The sequence below is a fragment of the Thamnophis sirtalis genome, unplaced genomic scaffold, assembly GCF_051295495.1.
Source record: "Thamnophis sirtalis isolate CommonGarterSnake01/CBP01778 unplaced genomic scaffold, rThaSir2_p1.2 scaffold_11, whole genome shotgun sequence".
Lineage (NCBI taxonomy): Eukaryota > Metazoa > Chordata > Lepidosauria > Squamata > Natricidae > Thamnophis > Thamnophis sirtalis.
In genome coordinates, this window is record NW_028261391.1 from 13,482,132 (window position 1) to 13,503,321 (window position 21,190).

Sequence of the window (21,190 nt, forward strand, 5' to 3'; positions counted from 1 at the left end):
TGTTCACACTGCTTTGACATTTAGCTCAGAATCTAGATATAATGGCCTAAAATCTGGAATATCTAGATCAAACCTAGAGATGGATAACCCTGAAAAAAAGTGATTAGCCTCAAGCCATTCCCTAAATTGAAATGAAACCACATATAAAGTATGCAGTTTAAGAATCCAACCAGGACGTCAAGTAGGGAATTGAGTAAGGGATAAAAATACACATGCACACACAAACATATACACATATATACATGCATACATAGACCACATTTTTGCCCGGTGTCCAATACAAATAGGAGAACAATTATGCTTATTATGATGATCAAAGATAAAATTCTGGAAACTTAGGTTGTTCAGTTTGAATGATTTTGTAAATTAATGCTTTCCTAGTTCTGTCCTGTTGTTCATTTCACTGGCTCAGGATCTTATTTTGCTAGAGAGAAATGGCATATTTTCTCCCACATAGCTCATGGAAACAAAAGCTCCTTTGGTACAGATTAGTTTGCTTAACATCACATACTCAAACGGCTTATTGGTTTAATCTATTTTCCAGATTTGCAAAATGCACTGAATCATAAACTAACCAAACCACTTTCTGGATTAACACAACATAAGCCACATCACAGTAAGCCAGGCTAACCCTTTCCAGATTAACGAGGGGAGGGGAAGCAAGTGGTGTGAATGAAGTTGTTAAATGACTTGATTAAATGAAGAGTGTAAAGTGAGCCAGTGCATATATTATACCAAAAGCAGACCTATACGCTTCTGAATATGTAGAATAATGTAGGTTGACATAGTGAAAAATGCAATGCCACATTAAACTTAACCACCACACCCCCAGCACAACAATTTAGACATTCAACAGGGCTAAATGATAGACTGGCATCCACAGAGGGATTTCTAAGAAGGTCAAGATTTATCAGATGTAAGCAACAGAGGTGGGCTGTTCCTGATTCAGCCGAACCAGCAGTGGAATTCAGGCCTGGGTTGCAGAACCAGTAGTGATCCAGGTCTGCCACGCCCCCAAACTGGTTCCCTTGCCACCACTGGGCCACCGCCATTTTGGTTTTTAGTGATTGTGGGTGCGCAGTTCACTGTAAATTGTTCTGAGCATGCATGAACAGTGAATGCACGCACAGCACCCATCTGGCGCATGCCTGGTGCACATGGGGGTTGCAAACCAGTAGTAAAACTGGCAGCAACCCACCCCAGAACCACTTGTGAATAGTCTTAAGCAGCAGCGTCATTATTAGTCACCTATGTTACAAGAATCTCTCCAGACTAACTTCCTTCCCTTGGAAATGGTCAGATAAGACTTCAGGGATTCTTGGGTGAACTTTAAGTGATGCAAGGGTTCTAAGCTAAAACCTTTTTTTAACACTTCACTCCAGTCTAGCTGGAGATTCCACCCAAGATGGTAACCACAGTAATGTGATTGAATCCCTGCTCTTTTGTACATCTCTTTGTAAAAAGACTCCTCTTTGTACAAAATGAGAGAGCTTCAGTTTACCTTGAACTTCGCAAAAGTTGCAAGATAAGCACCCCAAGGAAAGGCTTCGTTTAATTCCACCAAGTTTTACTTTTCAATAACCAACTTTTTTTAATTCCATAGTTGAATAATTCAGACAAGTTGACCTATGCCAAATTCAGCAACCTGTAAATCAGTCTCAGAAACATTTACATTAAAAAAAAACAGCGATGGTTTTTATTATCACACAGCCAGAGAGACGCAAGATGAAAGAAAATCTGAAGGTTATAAAAACAAAGGACAGAGGAAAAACAGACCAGCAAATAAACCACTGTGTAGGAAAACAAATTGCAAGACAGATTTTTTTTAAAAAAAAATAGCATGTGTTCTTGAATCACAGTAGTTGCTGAAACCTTTGATGATGGCTTCCTACTTTATTCAATAAAGATTATTTATCTGTAGTCCCCGAGTTTCTTCTGAATAGTTGTAAGGGATTTATTTCTGCCTATGAGATGAAACTTTATATCTAGAGCTATTGCTATGAAGATTCACTCAGCAATGTTCAATAAATCTTGGCACTGTTTAATCAATGCCCAACCTATTGTTGAGTGGCTATGTTCACAAACACACTTAACCTGATCACTGAATAAATCCATTCCTGAAATTGCACAATACATTTTAGCGCTATAGCTAAGCAAATAGGATGGGATTACACAGTGCACTTGACAAAGATACATCTTCCAAGTTAACACTAATCAAATTAATATTGTGTGGATGTTCCAAGCAGATCTTTAATGGACTTGGTTAAATGCATTTTTGTAAACACAGCCTAATTCCCTCCATAAAAGACCAACATTATCTTTGCAAAATGTACTTCTGGAAAAAGAACAATTATCAAACAATAAAATTAACGCAAAAAGCCAATAAAGAAGCCATTAAGTAGAAATATTCAGTGGCAAGTAAATTAATAGAACACATTTGCCTACGTACTGTATACAGTGAGGCGTAGAAGTTTGTGAATCCTTTTGAATTTTCAATGTTTGACAAGTGGGATAAATACCTTCTACTGGAATACAGTGTTTGCTTTTTGCCAAGCATAACACTTCTCGTCCAATCAAAAATGTTCTATTTTGGTCTCATTGGTTCACAGAACCATTGTTCAAATATTCTTGTAGTATATTGACATGTTCTTTTAGAAATCATAGATGAGACACAATCTTCTTTTTGGAGAAAAGTGGCTTTCTCTCTGCCACCTGGCCCTTCAGACTATTGTTGTTCAGTGTTCTACTAATGGTCTCATGAATACTGACATTCACTAATGTAAGAGAAGCCTTATTTTTTTCTAGATTAGATTAGGTTAGATTAACAGAGTTGGAAGGGACCTTGTAGATCATCTAATACAACTCCCTACCCAAGCAAGATATCCTACACCATTTCTGACAAATAGCAGTCTTGTTCTGACCTTCACAAAACACAAAGCAGACTCCTTGTCCCAACAAACCCCTTTTTATTAAACTAATGTGAATTCCTCTCATTCACATCCAACAAAGTCTCGGCAAACAGTCTTTCAAGGTTGAATTTACAACCACAGACCTTCTAAGGCTTGGAGAGCTGCCAGGCTGATATCTTCCAAATGCAATGTTGTACAAGAAAATACTTGGCAAGGAGTCTCTGAGAGTCACAAAACAAATCTTCACACTAATCAAATGAATAAATTGTCTCCTGCAAACTCCACTCCCTTTCGCTCCTCTTTATGGAAAGGGCCTTTCACCGTCCACCTGTTCCTTTACTCCCGAGTTGGCCCTTGTTCCTTAACTCCTGTTCTCCTAGCAGCTCTGCACATGGACACATCGAGAACAGGCTCCAGCTGTTCTTCTGCCCCACTGATGTCTGAGGCAGCTGATAACTGTTGGACGACCCTGGTCCCATCTCTGCCTCTGATGCAGAGCACTCATCAGAGCCTTTCCCAGACTCAAGGACTGTCCCATGTTCCTTCCCAACCTCCTCACAGTCTGAGTCTGCCACCAGCTCCACTGGCTGCTGGCAGGCCATAACAAGTCCAATCTCTTCTTAAAAGCTTCCAGTGATGAAGCTCCTGCAACTTCTGAAGGCAAGTTGGCTTTTTTGCCTGCTGCCACACACTGCTGGCTCATATTTAACTGATTGTCCACTAAGACTCCAAGATTCATCTCACATTACTGCTATTAAGCCTGGTTTCACCCAGTCAATGTGTGTGCTTTTTCTTTTTCTTGCCTAAGTGTGAGATTTTACTGTCAGGCCTGCAGTCATATTCCTTTTTAGGATTTTTGGCCTGCCCCACTCTCTATTATTTCATTATGCTGTTTCATTAGTGTAGTAATTGGGAGGGGGAATAGAAAGGAGTAGAATTGTGGAATGTGTTGTTGTCATTCCTTTCTAGAAATCAAGGTCATCTTTTGTCTCCGCACCTCTGCATCTGACCAGAACCAGCTGGGCGGAGATGCCAGCATGGCCAAAGAAGATTGGACCATGTGATGGATTTATGGGTGTGGGGATAAGATCATGAACTTTCAACTGGGTGGAATCCCAGGAAGCTTTTATATTTGGGATTCCACAGTTTGTTGCCAACATGTCTGTCTTATTAAATTGGAACTTTAAGGATAGCTCTGCCTTGGACTCTGATTTAATTCTGCATGATATTTGGAATGCTGACATTTACTTTTCTCTACATGCAAGACTTTACTTTTCTCTTTACTTTTCTCTTACTTTTCTAGATATTACTTTTTTAAAGACGTCCTGGGTTATTATATGACTTGCTCTTGGTATGGCTGTATTCAATCAGTCTGGGAATGGGAGTCTAATAATGTATTGAATTGTCTCCATTTGCATGCAATTATTCCTGAGAGTGAATTGGTGGAATCCAACTCTTTGGAAATGCTTCTGAATCTCCTTTGGTTGAACCATGACACACTTTCACATACTTGGGTTGTGAAAACCAAACTTTGGTCATGAATATCCAAAATTAAGTTCTTTAAACAAGGAAGAACCTTCCATATTCACACCTGTTCACCATTCCATTGACTGTAACACCTGACTCCAATTTCCCCTTCAAATGAAGTGATAATGCTACCCTGTTTCCCGAAAAATAAGACTTCCCAGATAATAAGGCCAATCTGGATTTTGAGTGCAAGCCTAAAATAAACCCTCCACAAAAAAAGCTCTTCCTGAAAATATTGCAACACAGCAGCAGCCATAAGGTGACCACGCTCACCACCTCCTGCACCTCAAAACTAATAAGACCTCCCTGAAAATAAGGCCAAGCGCTTATTTCAGGGGTTAAAAGAAAATAAGACCCTGTCTTATTTTTGGGGAAACATGGTAGTGGTTTAAATATTTTTATTGCACATAAATATGTAGCTTTGGATCATTTTCATCAATAAATAAATAAAATAAAGAGCAAATAAAATATTTTGCTTCATTTGTTTAATTGGGTTCCCTTTATCTAATGTTAGTACTTGTGCAGAGTACAGATCATGTTTTAAGTCATATTTATGCAGAAATATTGAAAATTCAAAAGGATTCACAAACCTCTACAACACCTACACATATTCAACAGGTCATTTCGATTGATGTATATTCTCAGAGTGTGAAAAAATACTTTGCTGGAGAAAATGAAACATTATTAATTATCCAATGCAGGATAAACATATGGTAGTCATATGTCATCTTCCACTGGTGATCATTTCTGTCCACAGATTTGGTTAGAAATTTTGAAATTACCCCTTCAGCTATGATTAAAAAGTGATGAGGAAAAGATACATCCCTCAGCGAAAGAGACGTATTATCAGGCTTTGGACCCAATGTGGCTGCTCAGCCTTGCTTCTCCACATTATGAATCCCGTATTTTTGGCAGAAGATTCATACCCCAATCTACCTGACAGAGGTGTTGCTGTAGGGATAAAATGAAAAATACCTCCGTAGAGATATTTTTTCCTCATTTTCCTTGAGCTCCTATAGAACAGGTGAAAGATAAACGCAGTAATAAATAAAACAAGATATTTTTGACAGGATCATCCAACTAAAAAGTAGAAATATAGCATTTACCTGAAAATGTCTGCAAGCTCTTTTGCTCCGATACCTTTAAGAATATCCTGAATGATGGTGGGATTATTGGCTTCTGAAGATGTAGGTAAAGGTGGGCATTGTGCATGTGCATAGTAGCCTATCAAAATCCCCAAAATAAATAAACTCGTAGCAGCGCAAAATAGTTTAAATATCCAGCAAAAGCTGCAGCAATTGGTCTTTGGTGGATGCTGTGTCCGGTGAGAAATATAATCCAGATCTTCCTGGAGTCTTTCAAACCTTCCTTTGGGAGATGCTGATGGTTGAATGGACTCCATGTCAGCGTTCTGACTACTCTCCATTGATTGATGGACTGCTCCATCCAATGTAAAATGGTCAAAGCTCAGCTCTTCCTCCAGTTCTTTCTCCATGTCCCATTCTAACTCCAGGGAAGTGGCTTGAAGGTCTTCACTATCTAAATACTGTGCATTCTGATCTCCATGGACTTTTTGGTAAGCCATCCTTTTACCAGGTTGCATTAAATAGGTATAAATATAAGGTCTGCAAACTAAGATGAAAGCTTGAAGAAGCGGGATATGTTCAGCCTTGAGAAGAAAAGACCAAGGAAGAAGAATAGAATAGCCATATTCAAATGCCTGGGAAAAAATGACACAGACAAAGATCAAAACAAGATTAACAATAACAATAATAATAATGTCCCAATTGTAATTGGAGCCCTTGGAGCAATACCTAAAGGGCTACCTCGCTATTTGGAAATTCTAAATTTATCTGACTTGAACATTCTGACTCTGTTAAAAAAACACCCTACTTGGAACAACTTACATCCTCCAACGTTACCTTAATAATTCCTAGGTCCTTGGTTAGGACTCAAGCTGTTGAGCTACCAACCAGCCCCAAAGGCTGTGAATCCCACCACAGATTAACCACAAATAATAATAATAATAATAACAACAACAACAACAACAACAACAATAATAATACACTACAAGAAGGCAGATTTGGCTGGGGTAAAAAAAAAACTACAAGAGCAATTTATTTATTCATCAGCCACCCATTTTACAAACATGACTGTAGGTGGCATCTAATAAAACTAGTTAAAACAAATAAAAAGAGTCATTAAATATATGTAAATAAATTACATACACATAGTGCATAAAAATAAATAGTAATAAATAAATTATAGGAATTGGGTATATATAGTCCAGGGGTGTCAAACTCACGTCATCACTGCGGCATTATGTGATGTACTGGGAATTCCCCCCCCCCTTTGCTAAACCAGGCATGGGCATGGCCAGCACGTGATGACAGCCCTGATCTAGTCTAATGAAAAGAAGGATTAGGGGAGACATGATAGCAGTGTCCAATATTTGAGAGACCCCTATAACTGTAATGATGAACCTATGGTACGCATGTCAGAGATGGCACACAGAGCCATCTCTGTAGGAATGTGTATCATCACCAGCTGCTTTTCTGATTTCCAGTGCATACATGCACACCAGTCAGCTGATCTTTGTGGGTGCTGGAGCAGCAGAAAACAGGCCCCAAACCACGAAGGGTTTCAGCCCGGTTTTCAGGCTGTTTTCAGCCCGTTTTGGGGGCTGTTTTCAGACCATTTTTCAGACTATATTCTGACTGGAAAAATGGCCAAAACCAGCAAAAAAATGCATGCATGCGCCACCCAGCTGGTCTTTGGGTTTCTTGCACTCTCTGGCATGCGCACATGCATGCCCATTCATGTGCATTCCAGTTTGGGTACTTGGTGCTGAAAAGGTTTGCCATCAGTGTCCTATAAAGATGAGGGGGTCAACAAATGAAAAAGAAAAAATACCTCTGGTAAGGGGAAAAATCCAACATTAGAAATGCTGGGTTATCAGGTAGTACGTAAATGAAACACTTGAAGGTTAATATAACACACACACACACACACACACACACACACACACACACACACACACACACACACACACACACACACACATATATATATATATATATATATATATATATATATATATATATATATATATATATATGTCACAACCCCTGGTATGCCCAAATATGGGAGGAAGTTCACTACTTCCATTCTCTGTCCATCGGCTCATCATAAGAGACCATCCAGAAAGAAACCTAATATTTTTACTGTTGCCTTTTATTACATTTGTGTTGTATTTGTGCTGATAAAGTTTCCCTTTATTTATTTATCAGCACAAATACAACACACACACACACACACACACATGTATGTATGTATGTATATACATACATACATACATACATACATATATATATATATGACAGAGAGAGATATGATATAGATATAGATTGAGAGAGAGAGAGGAGAGAGAGAGAGATGATAGATAGATAGATAGATAGATAGATAGATAGATAGATAGATAGATAGATAGATAGATAGATGATAGATAGATAGATAGATAGATAGATAGATAGATAGATAGATAGATAGATAGATAGATAGATAGATAGATAGATAGAGATAGAGATATATCATATCAGGATTCTTTGAAACATTTAATTGACAATAGATATCTGGAATCACCCAGTTACTTTATTTAAACCATTTGCTAATTCAGATATCAACCAGTTCCCTTCCGCTATTATTGTGACCAATAATGTAATTTCACCTATTTTTCTTATTTACTGAACTAACCAACCATTTTTTTCTTTCCTTCTTGGTCCATTTCCTTATGTCCCACATGCTTTAAATTGTGACCTTGTGGGTAAAAAGAGAAATGTTCCTTTGAAATGAATTTGATTCTTTATGACTAACTGAGAATATCCATATATATTCATAAAATGAGGAGGAGGAGAAATATTGTACTGGTAAAAATAAACAATCATATTAGGGCATCTACAAAGTAAGAAATACTGTCTTATGATAGAAATTTCAGAATGATATTCCTTTATCTTCAATTACTCAATAAAATGCTGTCATGAGGATATAGTTTTATTAAGGTAAAGATTCCCCTTGCACATACATACTAGCTGTTCCCGACTCTAGGGGGCAGTGCTCATCTCCGTTTCTAAGCCGAAGAGCCAGAGCTGTCTGATGACAATTCCATGGCCATGTGGCCGGCATGCCTAAACATCAAAGGTGCACAGAACACTGTTACCTTCCCAACAAAGATGGCCCCTATTTTTCCACTTGCATTTTTACATGCTTTTGAACTGCTAGGTTGGCAGAAGCTGGGACAAATATCGGGAGCTCACTCCATTACACAGAGCTAGGGATTCGAACCGCTGAACTGCTGACTTTTCTGAAGGACAAGTTCAGCGTCTTAGCCACTGCCACCATGTCTTCCTCATAGTTTTATTAGTTTATATTTTTTGTAACCTGCATATTAACATATGGTTCTTCCTGACTGATCAGTACACCTGAAATTTATTCTAAAGATCTGATTTTTTTTGAAGGGGCTTCATACTTTTTCCTTTTCTTTCATCTGCCTCCTACTTTAGATGTAGCAGAATCATGTCTCAGCTGATATGCTTCACAAAAATGGCTTCTATAATGACAAAGTGGAAGGGGTGGCAGTTTTAGCCCGTTTCTATCTGAACAGACATGCCCTCAAAGGAGAACTCTGACCTCTAATCTAAACATTCAAAATCAATTCTCGACAAATCATTTCTAAACTGACTTCAGGGACGAGGCTTCGTTCTCATTCATAGTTTTGACTATAGAGATTCCATCACATAAGCAGTGGCAATTTAACGCTTTTCAAGCAGCAGACAGACCCATCAATTAGAATGTAATGCAGATACAGATATTAACTCCTCAAAGTGACGCTTATCTGAATGACACCTGCAACACAGTCCCCGTCTCCTTCCTGAAACCTAGTAATATGTTTTCCTCATCTAAGATCCATCTTCCAGATAGCTTCATGAATTGGATAAACTTAGTTAGAGGCCAGCAGCAGAGAAAGGGAGGAATAAACTCCTCTCCAAACTGGAGAGAAAAAAAATTACAAAGCATACCAAAAAATAAACACAAACCAAAATGAAAGTGGGGGGGGGGAAATCACCCAAAAGTGTCGCAATGCATAGCACCTAATTGGACAATCCTGATTTTTTTACATAAGGGTGGCTCAGTGGCTAAGACACTGAGATAGTCAATCAGAAAGATCAGCAATTTGCCGGTTCGAATCCTTAGTGCCGCGTAACAGAGTGAGCTCCCGTTACTTGTCCCAGCTTCTGCCAACCTAGCAGTTTGAGAGCACCTAAAAATGCAAGTAGAAAAATAGGGACCACTTTGGTGGGAAGGTAACAGCCTTCGGCGTTTCATCATGACCATGTAGACATCTCTGGACAACGCTGGCTCTTCAGCTTTGAAATGGAGATGAGCACTGCCCCTAGAGTTGGGAACAACTAGCACATATGTGCAAGGGGAACCTTTACTTAATTCTTTACAAAAAATTCAGTATTTCAAAATATGTGTCCTAAATGACAGAAACACACATACGCAACAACTGAAGAGGTCTACAAATTTGCCACCAGCAATATAATATTTTTTTCAGGTCTAAAATGGTTTATAATATTGCAGGCAAGCTGTGTTCACAGCCTTGAGTTCAATCCTAAGGGCTTCAAGGTTGACTTCAATCCTTCCACAATCAGTATGAGGTTCCATATTGTTGGGGACAATATATGCAAATATTGTATATATTATAAACCACCCAGAGAGTGCAGTAAAGCATTTTGTAAAGCATTATATAAGCCTAAACACTATTGGTATTACTCTATTCTCAGTTTTATGGCATTCCCTAATGTTGGGGTTTCCTTGTCTCTTTGCACAGATTTTATTTTTGAACATTTGTCACTTTCACTGAGAGTGATTCTTGGTAGTTTAGGGTTTGCTATTCTTTCATAGTTTTTTTTTTTGCCATTGTTAGATTGTTCTCTTGAATTTGTTTTCTTTTTTTATGCATATGACTGCAAACTGGTCTGGGACCTCTTTAATGTTGAATTTATTTTAAAAAATGTCTTATTACTTCCCAATTTTGCAGCGTGTGGATGCTTAAGAGTGCATGCTATAGTAAATACAAGCCAGACATGAAAACTTCTAAATTGCCTCTTTTATCAGCGGCAGAAGTTAAAAAAAATAATAATAATCAGAATTCTGTAACAGCTGCCTTCAGCTCGCCACACAGTAAATAGAAAGCAACATGTAAAATCAAATGGTGCAAATGTAGATGCTAAATGAAACAAAATAAATAAACATAAATTAGCAAAATCCAAGAGTGGAACCATTGATAACTGCTTTAAGGAAAATTTCGGGCACTAGGATGTACGCAAATCAGTAATGTTTACCAAACTATCCATGCAAGCACTTCATAAAAACGATATTAAATTCTATGAAATGGTTGCTAGCAGTGGTGGGCTTCAAAAATTTCAGCAACGGGTTCCTTACTCAGTTGCTGGGTGGGCATGGCCATGGTGGGAGTGGCCTCCTGCATCACAGAGGGAGGCAGGGCGTTTTCGCCTTCCCCAGGCTCCAAAGGCTTTCCTTGAGCCTCTGGGAGGGTGAAAACTGCTTCTCCGGGCTCCGGAGGCCTTCCGGGAGGCTCATATTCCCCCCGCCCCAAGCCTCTGTGTGGGCCCTGCACTTACCTCACATCTAAAACAGGCCACGTTGAGACTCCCAGGAGGGACCTGGTAAAATTGTAAATTGTAAATTTAATGAATTTATATGCCGCCCAATCCCGAAGGACTCTGGGCGGCTTACAAAATACAACACTAAAAAGATGAAAAAGTTAAAAATAGGGAAAGAGAAAACAGATTAAAAAGCAGCACATCATACACTCAATCTAGGTGGGGCTGGACCTCATTCATGAGGTCAACAGCCCCAGGCCTGCCGGAATAGCCAGGTTTTGGTGGCCTTTCGGAAGGCCGAGAGAGTGGGAAGGGTCCGGATCTCTGGGGGTAGCTCGTTCCACAGGGCTGGAGCAGCTACAGAGAAGGCCATCCCCCGAGGAGTCACCAGCTGGCATTGTCCAGTCGATGGCACCCGGAGAAGGCCCATCCTGTGAGATCTTATCGGGCGTTGGGAAGTATGTGGCAGAAGATGGTCTCACAGATATCCGGGTCCTAGGCCATGTAGGGCTTTAAAGGTGATAACCAGCACCGTGAAACGCATTCGGAGACCAATAGGGAGCCAGTGCAGCTCACGGAGGATAGGTGTAACATGGGTGTATCTAGGTACACCCGATATCGCTCGCGCGGCTGCATTCTGGACCAATTGTAGTCTCCGAACACTTTTCAGGCGCAGCCCCATGTAGAGCGTGTTACAATAATCAAGTCTTGGTGGGGTGGCAGGGATGGGGTGTGGTGGGCGGGGCCATCCAGGTGTAGGATTTAGAGGCTCTTCGAACCAGCCACAACGTTGGCTACAGATTCTCCCAAACCCGGGCAAACCCATAGCAGCCCTCCCCTGATTGTTAGCCTGAGTGAACAACAACCTCTTTTTTAATTAGATAGGCTTTTCCAAGATTTCCTGAACAGTTCTTATTTCTACTGGGAAAATTTGTCATTACCAAAAGCCCTTTCAGAAACATTTTTCAGATAGATGCCTGCGTTAGGAATTGGCAGAAAGGTGTTGAGTTTTTTTCAAAAATTATCATCGCCTTAACTTCCATGGATATTTTACACTGAGATTTCTGTTTGTTGTTGTATCTTTTTCCCCCAGCGGAAGTTCTTGAACTCAGAAAATGGGGGATTTTCACTACCATTTTACTTCTTGAAGCTCACCTCAATATGTCTTAAGTTCTTCAATTGAAACAAAACCTCCACTTTTCTCACAAAAAAATTATCTAGTGATCAATCTAAATTGGGGGTGGGGGGAATAGGTACTTCCTGCTGACTGACTGACCCAAGGCTTATCAAAAAAATTGTAACTTGCCCTTAAGACCAACAATCCTTTGCTTTCCCCTTAACATACCAATGGCATCATACACTTGTAAAGAAAAAAAAATCGACACTGACATTAACAGTGACAATTTGTCTCAAACATGTCCACTGTGGCTGTTCTCCCATTTTCTATTTTCCCAAACTTGGTCCCCAATCTGAATATGTATGTATGTATGTATGTATGTATGTATGTATGTATGTATGTACGTACGTACGTACATACGTACGTATATGATAGATAGATGGATAGATAGATAGATAGATAGATAGATAGATAGATAGATGCATGCATGCATACATACATACATATATACATTTTTATCAGTTTTACAAATTGTATTTCTATATTTTTGATCACTATAATAAAATATTAGTTGTCCAAATTAGTTCTTATAAACATTTAAGCAGCAGATAGATATGGGCTTTTTAAGGTTTCCTTAGTTTTGAATAGTGAACTGAACAGGGCACTCAGCTATTTGCATTTTCTCAAGTTCATGTATCTGAATATGTGGCACTTGTTCATCATTATACAATAAATTTCTGAATATATTCAAAAGTGTGCCAACCTATGTAGGTACCACAAGTTGCTATGACAACTGCTGGTAGTGAAATCTAGACTATTTATTTTCACAATGTATATGCAGACATATACCTACCCGCTTAAATCCACTACATCTCCCTTATTGGAAGATGATAGATAGATGATAGATAGATGATAGATAGATAGATAGATAGATAGATAGATAGATAGATAGATAGATAGATAGATAGATAGATAGATAGATAGATAGATAGATAGATAGATAGATGATAGAGAGAGAGATAGACAGATAAGATAGATCGATAGATGGATGGATGCATGGATGGATGGATGGATGGATAGATGATAGAGAGCTAGAGAGCTAGAGAGCTAGAGAGCTAGAGAGATAGAGAGATAGAGAGATAGAGATAGAAAGATAGATAGATGATAGATAGAGACTGATTGATTTTTGCTATTGTGTGGATATCCATAATTTTGAAAATGTCATCAGAAGAAGCTGATAGTTACTTGCTGTATAAGCTACAGAAATGGAGTTAGGTGTATCAAAGAGATATCCTTGACCACTTAATGAAATGTTTCCATTTATTTGTGCTTTGTCAAACACCTTAATTTGCTTTTGTTCTTGAGTCTCATTGTATATATTTTCTAAACAACAACAAAAACATCTTTTTTCTCAGTTCATCTAGAACAAAAAACCCATCCAGAGCCCAATGAAAAGACAGATTATGTGCTCTTGATAGAAAAGAGAGATAATGCAAATGGTAATGGCTGAAATCCAAAGTATCAAGGTCAGTGCTGAATTTCAAATACTTGGCTCCACTTTAGTCCCATTATATATTTCTGTAACACTAATCACACTTCCACCTCTTCATAGCTTTCTATAATTCTTCTGCCAATTCACCTCATATTTAACAATCTTCTCCATTTCTAAAGCCCTCAGCTACAAAAAAAACCCCTGCCCCAGTGGAAGTGTTGCTCATGACATTAAAGATAATGTAATCAAAAGGACGTGCCCAAGGGTTGACATATTGTAGCGACAATAAAGTTACTCAATGCATCATAGTGATGGTTTAGTGAGAAGTTAGCTAAGACAGCCAAGGAAACTTTCAGTTCATGGTTGTGTTCTGACATGAATACATTCCCAAGGACATCTTAAAACATGACCCTCCTGCCCTTGTCCATGAATACTGGAGTCAATTTGCATAAAGCTGTCAACAATTGGGAAAGATTCTAGTGAGACAAAATAGGATCAAAGTCACATAAAGACAATGGCATTTGGGAATACACACACACACACACACACACACACACACACACACACACACACACACATGTTCTGACCCCCCCTCGGTCCGGTGATTAATGCCGACACAAGCTTACTGTTAGCCATGCTTTATTCACAGTAATTACTCACAGACAAGACATTGGCAGCAACCCAGACTCCCACAGTTAAGATATACAATAAACGCAAGAGCTTGGTATAAACGGTTGTGTCCTGCTAAAGGTCTCCTCCCAAAGTCTCTTCTTATATACTCTCTTGGGAGGAGCCAAACCACAACCACCTGGGCTTGATTATCTCCTATGAGTCTGTCTCCATAATTGCTGCCTTCGTTTCTCCACCCTCCTCTGCCTGGCGTCAGGTACAAACCCCCTTTGATCTTCACCACTGCTCCATGCCTCAGGCACCTCCTGGTGGCCAACCAGCCTCTCTGGTCAGGGTCCTCCACATCTTCCAGAGCTGACTCATAGGGTCCCTCGCTATTGGAGTCCATCGGCAGCTCCAACTCCTGCTAGGCCACAACACACACACACACACACACACACACACATACATATATATACACACATACTATACATAAATGTGTGTGTGCGCGTGCACACACACACACAAACACATGGATTCCAAATAAAAACAATCACCAACCTAATCCAAAGGGAGGCTCCCCCAAAAAACCGATATACAGAACAGGACAATGGCATCACCCTCCTCCCTTACATCAAAGGTACCACAGATAAAATCAGCAAAATTCTCCACAAACACAATATCAAGACAGCCTTCAACACTGACCAAAAAATAGCCAACATCTTAAGAAACCCCAAAGACAAAATCCAGCTAGAAAACCAAGGAGTCTACAAAATACCATGCAAAATCTGTCCTGCAACATACATAGGACAAACGAACAGGAGAATAAATGCACGCATCGCAGAACACAAGAACGCAGTAAGAAAAAAAGAAAAAAAATCCTCCGTTTTCCAGCGCCTTAAAGCTACAGGACATGAAATTAATTTTGAAGGAACCAGGTTAATCTCCAAAACTGAACACCTCAACAAGAGAATAATTATGGAAGCTATCGAAATAGAGAAACACCCCAACAACATGAATAAACGTAACGATACCTCCCGCCTACCAGACATCTTGAAACCATCCCTAGTCAACAAACGAGCCCCACCCACCACCCAGGCCATTACCACACAAAACAACAATGGACACACAGCCAGCACCAATCAGCACCAATCTACCAATCATGATACAACCACACAATCAATCATTCCACTTACTGAAACAAAGCCAGCACTCCACACACCCCCATCAAGATTTATAGAAAGACAACAGCTCCGACCACGCTTTAAGCCCAAAACCCAGCCTGAAGATGGCGAGTGAGACCTCGCTGAAACGTTGCCAAGAAAATCTCAATCTTACATGGGAAAAGACCCGAATACAACAAGACCCGCATACCTACACCTGAGCACCAAAGAATTGAGGCCTTTGAACTATGGTGCTGGAGAAGACTCATGTGAGTCCCTTGGACTGCAAAGTGGTCAAACCGGTCAGTCCTAGAGCAGATCAATCCTGGCTGCTCTTTAGAAGGCCAGATCCTGAAGAGGAAACTCAAATACTTTAGCCACCTAATGAGAAGGAAGGACTTATTGGAGAAGAGCATAATTCTAATAGTGGAAAACTCTGTCATGCACAAACACATATGATTACTGTCTGAGAAAGACCTCACATGCTTGAATTAAAATTTCAGGAAGCCACATCAGAATTTGAGAAGATACATACAACTTTGATTTTCAAGAATTGGTGCTACATCTAAAGCATTTTGTTAAGTTTTTCTGGCACAATCATCAAGGCATATTTTTAATAATCTGGGAACTTGTGAAAACTCAGTTTGCAAGAAACTATGAAGTACTGCAAAGAAAAACAGTTCTTCTTTCCCATTCTTTTTAACTCTTCAAAAAAGTTTAACTTATCAAAATAGTTACAAAATAGTAAGTCAGCCAACACTCCATATGTATCAAAGTTAGGGTAATTCTCTTGAGCATTTCTAAGAAAATTATTCTATACAGCAGCACAATGTCCTTCACCAGTGCAGTTCCTGACCTTCGGCTTATTAAACCCCACTTATAGAAACAAAACAAAATTAATAGCAGTTTAAATAGGGAATCCTATCCAGATCTGATGAAAAGATCTCTCACACATGAAGTTTATTCCCCTTGAAGAATACAGTTATCATTAAACTAATCACATCCAAAGCTGTCAGTGTTTGCACAAGCTGTGCTTCCCTCTGGCATAATTAAAAGGTGAAAATGCCCCTTACCTCGTACAATAAACTCTTGGCTTTTGAAAAAAAGTGACACAAAATCACGTTGAAACTATAACTGGGAAAATCGAGGAGAAAACTGGTGACTTTCATTCATCTTCCTACCACCATAAATCATTACTCCCAGGATAAAATCAAGGTGGACAATTCAACTCATAGAGATCTAAATTGATTGACCCAAGCCCCTATGAATTAAGAAACTGCCAAAGAAGCCAACAGCAAACAGAAGAATATCTAAGACTGTCCTCACCCACACAGACAGGCAAGAGAACAGAATATAAACTGACAGCAAGCAGCCCTCCTTAGCAGCACTGATGATATTACCTAATTAAAGTAATGAAATATCTGCAAGAAAACAAGCAAGCCAGCCAGTGGTAGGTTTCACTTATTTTTACCACTGGTTTGCCCCCGTGCGCACCTTCTGCACATGCGCCTGGCCTTCCACTTATGTGCTTTGCTCGTGTGTGCACTTTCCGTGCATGGCTAAATAGGACGGAATAGCACCAGGGTGGGTAGGCAGCAGAGGTGGGTTTCTCGCCCCGTTCCAACCGGTTCGGTTGGAACGGGGCCGGCGGCGTCCTCGTGCACGCGCGCGGCGCACACATTAGTACTAGTGTCTGTGCGATGCTCCAGCTGCTCCTGTAGGCGCTGTATGCGTCTTGCGCATGCGTGGAAGCGCAGAACTCGTCAAAACCGGGTAAGGAGCGCGGGCGGGCGGGTGGGCCCTTTGCCATTCCCGGAAGTTACTTACTTCCAGGTTCGCCGAACAACCGGTTCGCAGGGACCGCTGCGAACCGGTTGAAACCCACCCCTGGTAGGCAGGGTGAGCAGGCCCACCCATGATCTCCTCTACTGGTTCACCCAAACTGGTCTGAAATGGCTGAATACCATCTCTGAAGCAAACTCAGAGATGAGAATGGTGATTTGGAAATCAGATTGGAACTAAAAGACCAACAGGTGGAATTAGAGTGGTGGTTGTACCTGCAGATACAATTGTGTTTTGTGAAAGATATGAGAATTAATAACATTCAACAAGGTATTAATGGGGATGGATGACGAATTGATGGTTTGGTTTGGTTTGGTTTATTACATTTATATGATAATAATACTATACAATTATTTATTAAATTATAAAATGGAAGAAGAAGTTAAAGAGATGATGATAGTATGGGCTAAAAATTTTGGATATAATATAGAATTGAATAAATGGCAAAAGCTTTGGGAGAGAAATCGGAAATTGACAATGGCCACATCATCTAAGGAAAATCTCTATAAAATGTTGTATAGGTGGCATTTGCCCCCCGCAAGATTGGCCAAAATGTTTAGCAATATGTCCCCAAACTGTTGGAAATGTAAACAAATACCTGGCCCATATTACCACATGTGGTGGACCTGTATAAAGGCAAGGAAATTTTGGATACAAATGCATATGTTTAATAAATTTGATGTTTGATGTTTAATAAATTTATAGGCCACCCAATCCCGAAGGACTCTGGTTAGATGGTTAGAAAAAATGACCAGATAACATATAGAGTTTAAGTCAGAATTGTTTTTACTAGGTATTACCATATTTGTTGGAGCATAAGACATACTGGAGTATAAAACGCAGCAAGGTTTAGAAGAGGACATTTTTTTAACAGAGTTTTGCACTCTGCAAACCTCCAAAAAATGGCCCGTTTTTTGTGAAAACGGGCCCATTTCCCCCCCAAAAATGCATGAATAGCCTTTAGGGAGCTTTCAGAGTGCTCCTAGGGGGGGGGACAAGAAAAAATGGCCCATTTTTTGTGAAAACGGACCCATTTCCCCCCAAAAAATGCATGAATAGCCTTTAGGGAGCTTTCAGAGTGCTCCTAGGGGGGGGGACAAGAAAAAAATGGCCCATTTTTTTATGAGAACAGGCCCATTTTTCATTTTAAAAAGAGCATGGATAGCCTTTAGCAAGTTTATAGAGTGCTCCTGGTGGCTGGGGGGAGTGAAATTGAGCAAAAAGGGGCCCCAGCTCCTGGGTCTTTTAAAGAGTCCCAGGAGCTCTCTAAAAGCTTATTCCTAGAGGCTCTGCACGGCCATTTTGGTGATGGGGGTGGGGTTCTGGGAGGCAAAAAAATGCTGTACGCAGTGTATAAGACGCACCCAGATTTTCAGCCTCTTTTTTGAGGGAAAAAGGTGCATCTTATACTCCGAAAATACAGTATATCAGATGGTTATGATAAGAGACAATACACCCAATATTACACATCTTGACTGCAGCAAGAATTGCGTATGTACTGCAGTGGAGGAGACGATAAGGAAGATACTAGTCTCTGCAGAAATGGACAGACTAATGCTAAAAATAAAAGATAAAGGAGATACAGAATACTATGCTACTGAGACAGTTTCTATCAATAGTTAGAAATATGAGGTAGAAGTGGCAATGTGGAAGAATCAGGTTAGGTGGACATGGAAAGAGACATTGCATATGTATTAGAATGTAGGTATTAGAATGATAGATAAGTTGATATACTAGAATATGATGGTCATAAATTACTGCAAAACACTAGCACTGTTAAAAATAGTATATATGTTATTTTGTTTTTACCTTTGTTTCGTGACAAGTGTGATGCCAGGACAGTCACACTGTATTCAATATATTTATATGTTATATATATATATATATATATATATATATATATATATATATATATATATATATATGTGTGTGTGTGTGTGTGTGTGTGTGTGTGTGTGTGTGTGTGTGTGTGTGTGTGTGTGTGTGTGTGTGTGTGTGTGCGCGCGCGCGTATGCATATGCATATGCATATACACACACACACATACATACACACATACACACATACATGTGTGTGTGTGTGTATTTGTGCTGATAAATAAATAAAGGGAGACTAGTATAGATCTATTTCAAGCTATTTAGCTCTCATCAGCTAGCCATACCCTTACTGGGATTAGAACCTTGCTGTATTACATATTAGGCAATTGTGTTAACCACTAAGCCACAAGGTTCTCCTCCTTTATCAGCTGAGCCAGGGAAATAGGTATGTATTTAGTGTTACAACCCCTGGTACAGGTTGTACAGCACAGATTCTAATCCCAGTAAGGGTATGGCTAGCTGATGAGAGCTAAATAACTTGAAATAGATCTATACTAGTCTCCCTTTATTTATTTATCAGCACAAAAACAATACAAATGTAACAAAGGCAACAGTAAAAATATAGGGTTTCTGTCTGGATGGTCTCTTGTGATGAGCTGATAGACAGAGAAAGGAAGCAGTTTGCCTCCTCCCATATTTGGGCATACCAGGGGTTGTGACACTAAATACATACATACATACATACATACATACATACATACATACATACATACATACATACATTAAAAAGTAAAAAAATGTCACTGATGTATGTAAAAGTGAAGGAGCTTTGATTAGAAAATCACAAACAAAATTTTGATTTTTGTTCTGTTTTGTTGATATACACGCACCACAAATGCCCCGTACCAATTTGAGCAAGCTAGATCTGGAAAGAAATGACCTCTCTTACCATCCTCCTCACCATTAAAATGTTCATCTAAGACTTCTGTTCCACACGGCAATTAACTGCAAAATGACATTTCATTTTTCAAGATCTGTATTTTCCCACCCACACATGTAGATCTGTACACAGAGAGCCATGATACTTTCAATTCAGGTGACACTTTCATCGTTCCTAATTAGACAAATGCATCCAGAAATTAAAAATGACAAAAAGAAAATGATACATTGAAGTATTTTAAATAACCATCAAAGGAAAATAACAGGCTTTCTTACTGAAAGTGTTGGGTGATAAAAGAGGACGACGGCAGAAGAAACAGAGTAACAATCAGGTTTAGAAGCCTTGCCATAAAACATTTGCTCCCCTTAGTGGGAATTGGTAGTCCCAAAGCTAGAGACCTGTGTATGTGAACTGTGTTAATCATCTGGTATGAACATTCACTGTTTACTCTGGAGAGAAGAGCAAAGTGAATGGGTACAGCAAAGGAAACAGATGGGAAGGTCGCTAAAACCACTCTGCACTCAACTTGTAACCCTTGGAGAACACTAACAGAAGTGGATTCCTTAACCTTTGAGAGAAACAAGGCATCTTTTATTTTGTTAATAAGGTAGCCCACGCTCTGGCTCATGTTATATAAAGGTAAAGGTTTCCCTCACACATATGCGCTAGTCATTCCCGATTCTAGGAGCCGATGCTCATCTCTGTTTCAAGGCTGTAGAGCCAGCACTGTCCGAAGAGATCTCCATGGTCATGTGGCCGGCATGATGTGGCCCCTATTTTTTCTACTTGCATTTTTTACGGGCTTTCGAACTGCTAGGTTGGTAGAAGCTGGGACAAGTAATGGGAACTCACTCCATTATGCAGTGCTAGGGATTTGAACCACTAAACTGCCAACCTTTCTGATCGACAATAGCACTTAGACTTATATACCACTTCATAGTGCTTTACAGCCGTCTCTAAGCGGTTTACAGAGTCAGCCTATGGCCCCCAACAATCTGGGTCCTCATTTTACCCATCTTGGAAGGATGGAAGGCTGAGTCAACCTTGAACCTGGTGAGTTTCAATCTGCAAACTGCTGGCAGTTGGTG

At 39.7% G+C, this 21,190-nt stretch overlaps 1 protein-coding gene across 5 annotated transcripts in view; it reads right to left on the reverse strand.

The window, feature by feature from the left end:
* Nucleotides 1–21,190, reverse strand: part of NAALADL2 (N-acetylated alpha-linked acidic dipeptidase like 2) — an 897,010-nt gene that overhangs the window by 463,540 nt on the left and 412,280 nt on the right. For all 5 annotated transcript variants that reach the window (XM_087725225.1, XM_087725222.1, XM_087725221.1 and 2 more), the window contains exon 2: nucleotides 5,543–6,156. In XM_087725225.1, the coding sequence (XP_087581351.1) occupies nucleotides 5,543–6,039 (497 nt within the window). In that variant the 5' untranslated portion in view covers nucleotides 6,040–6,156. The remainder of the gene's footprint in view (nucleotides 1–5,542; nucleotides 6,157–21,190) is intronic.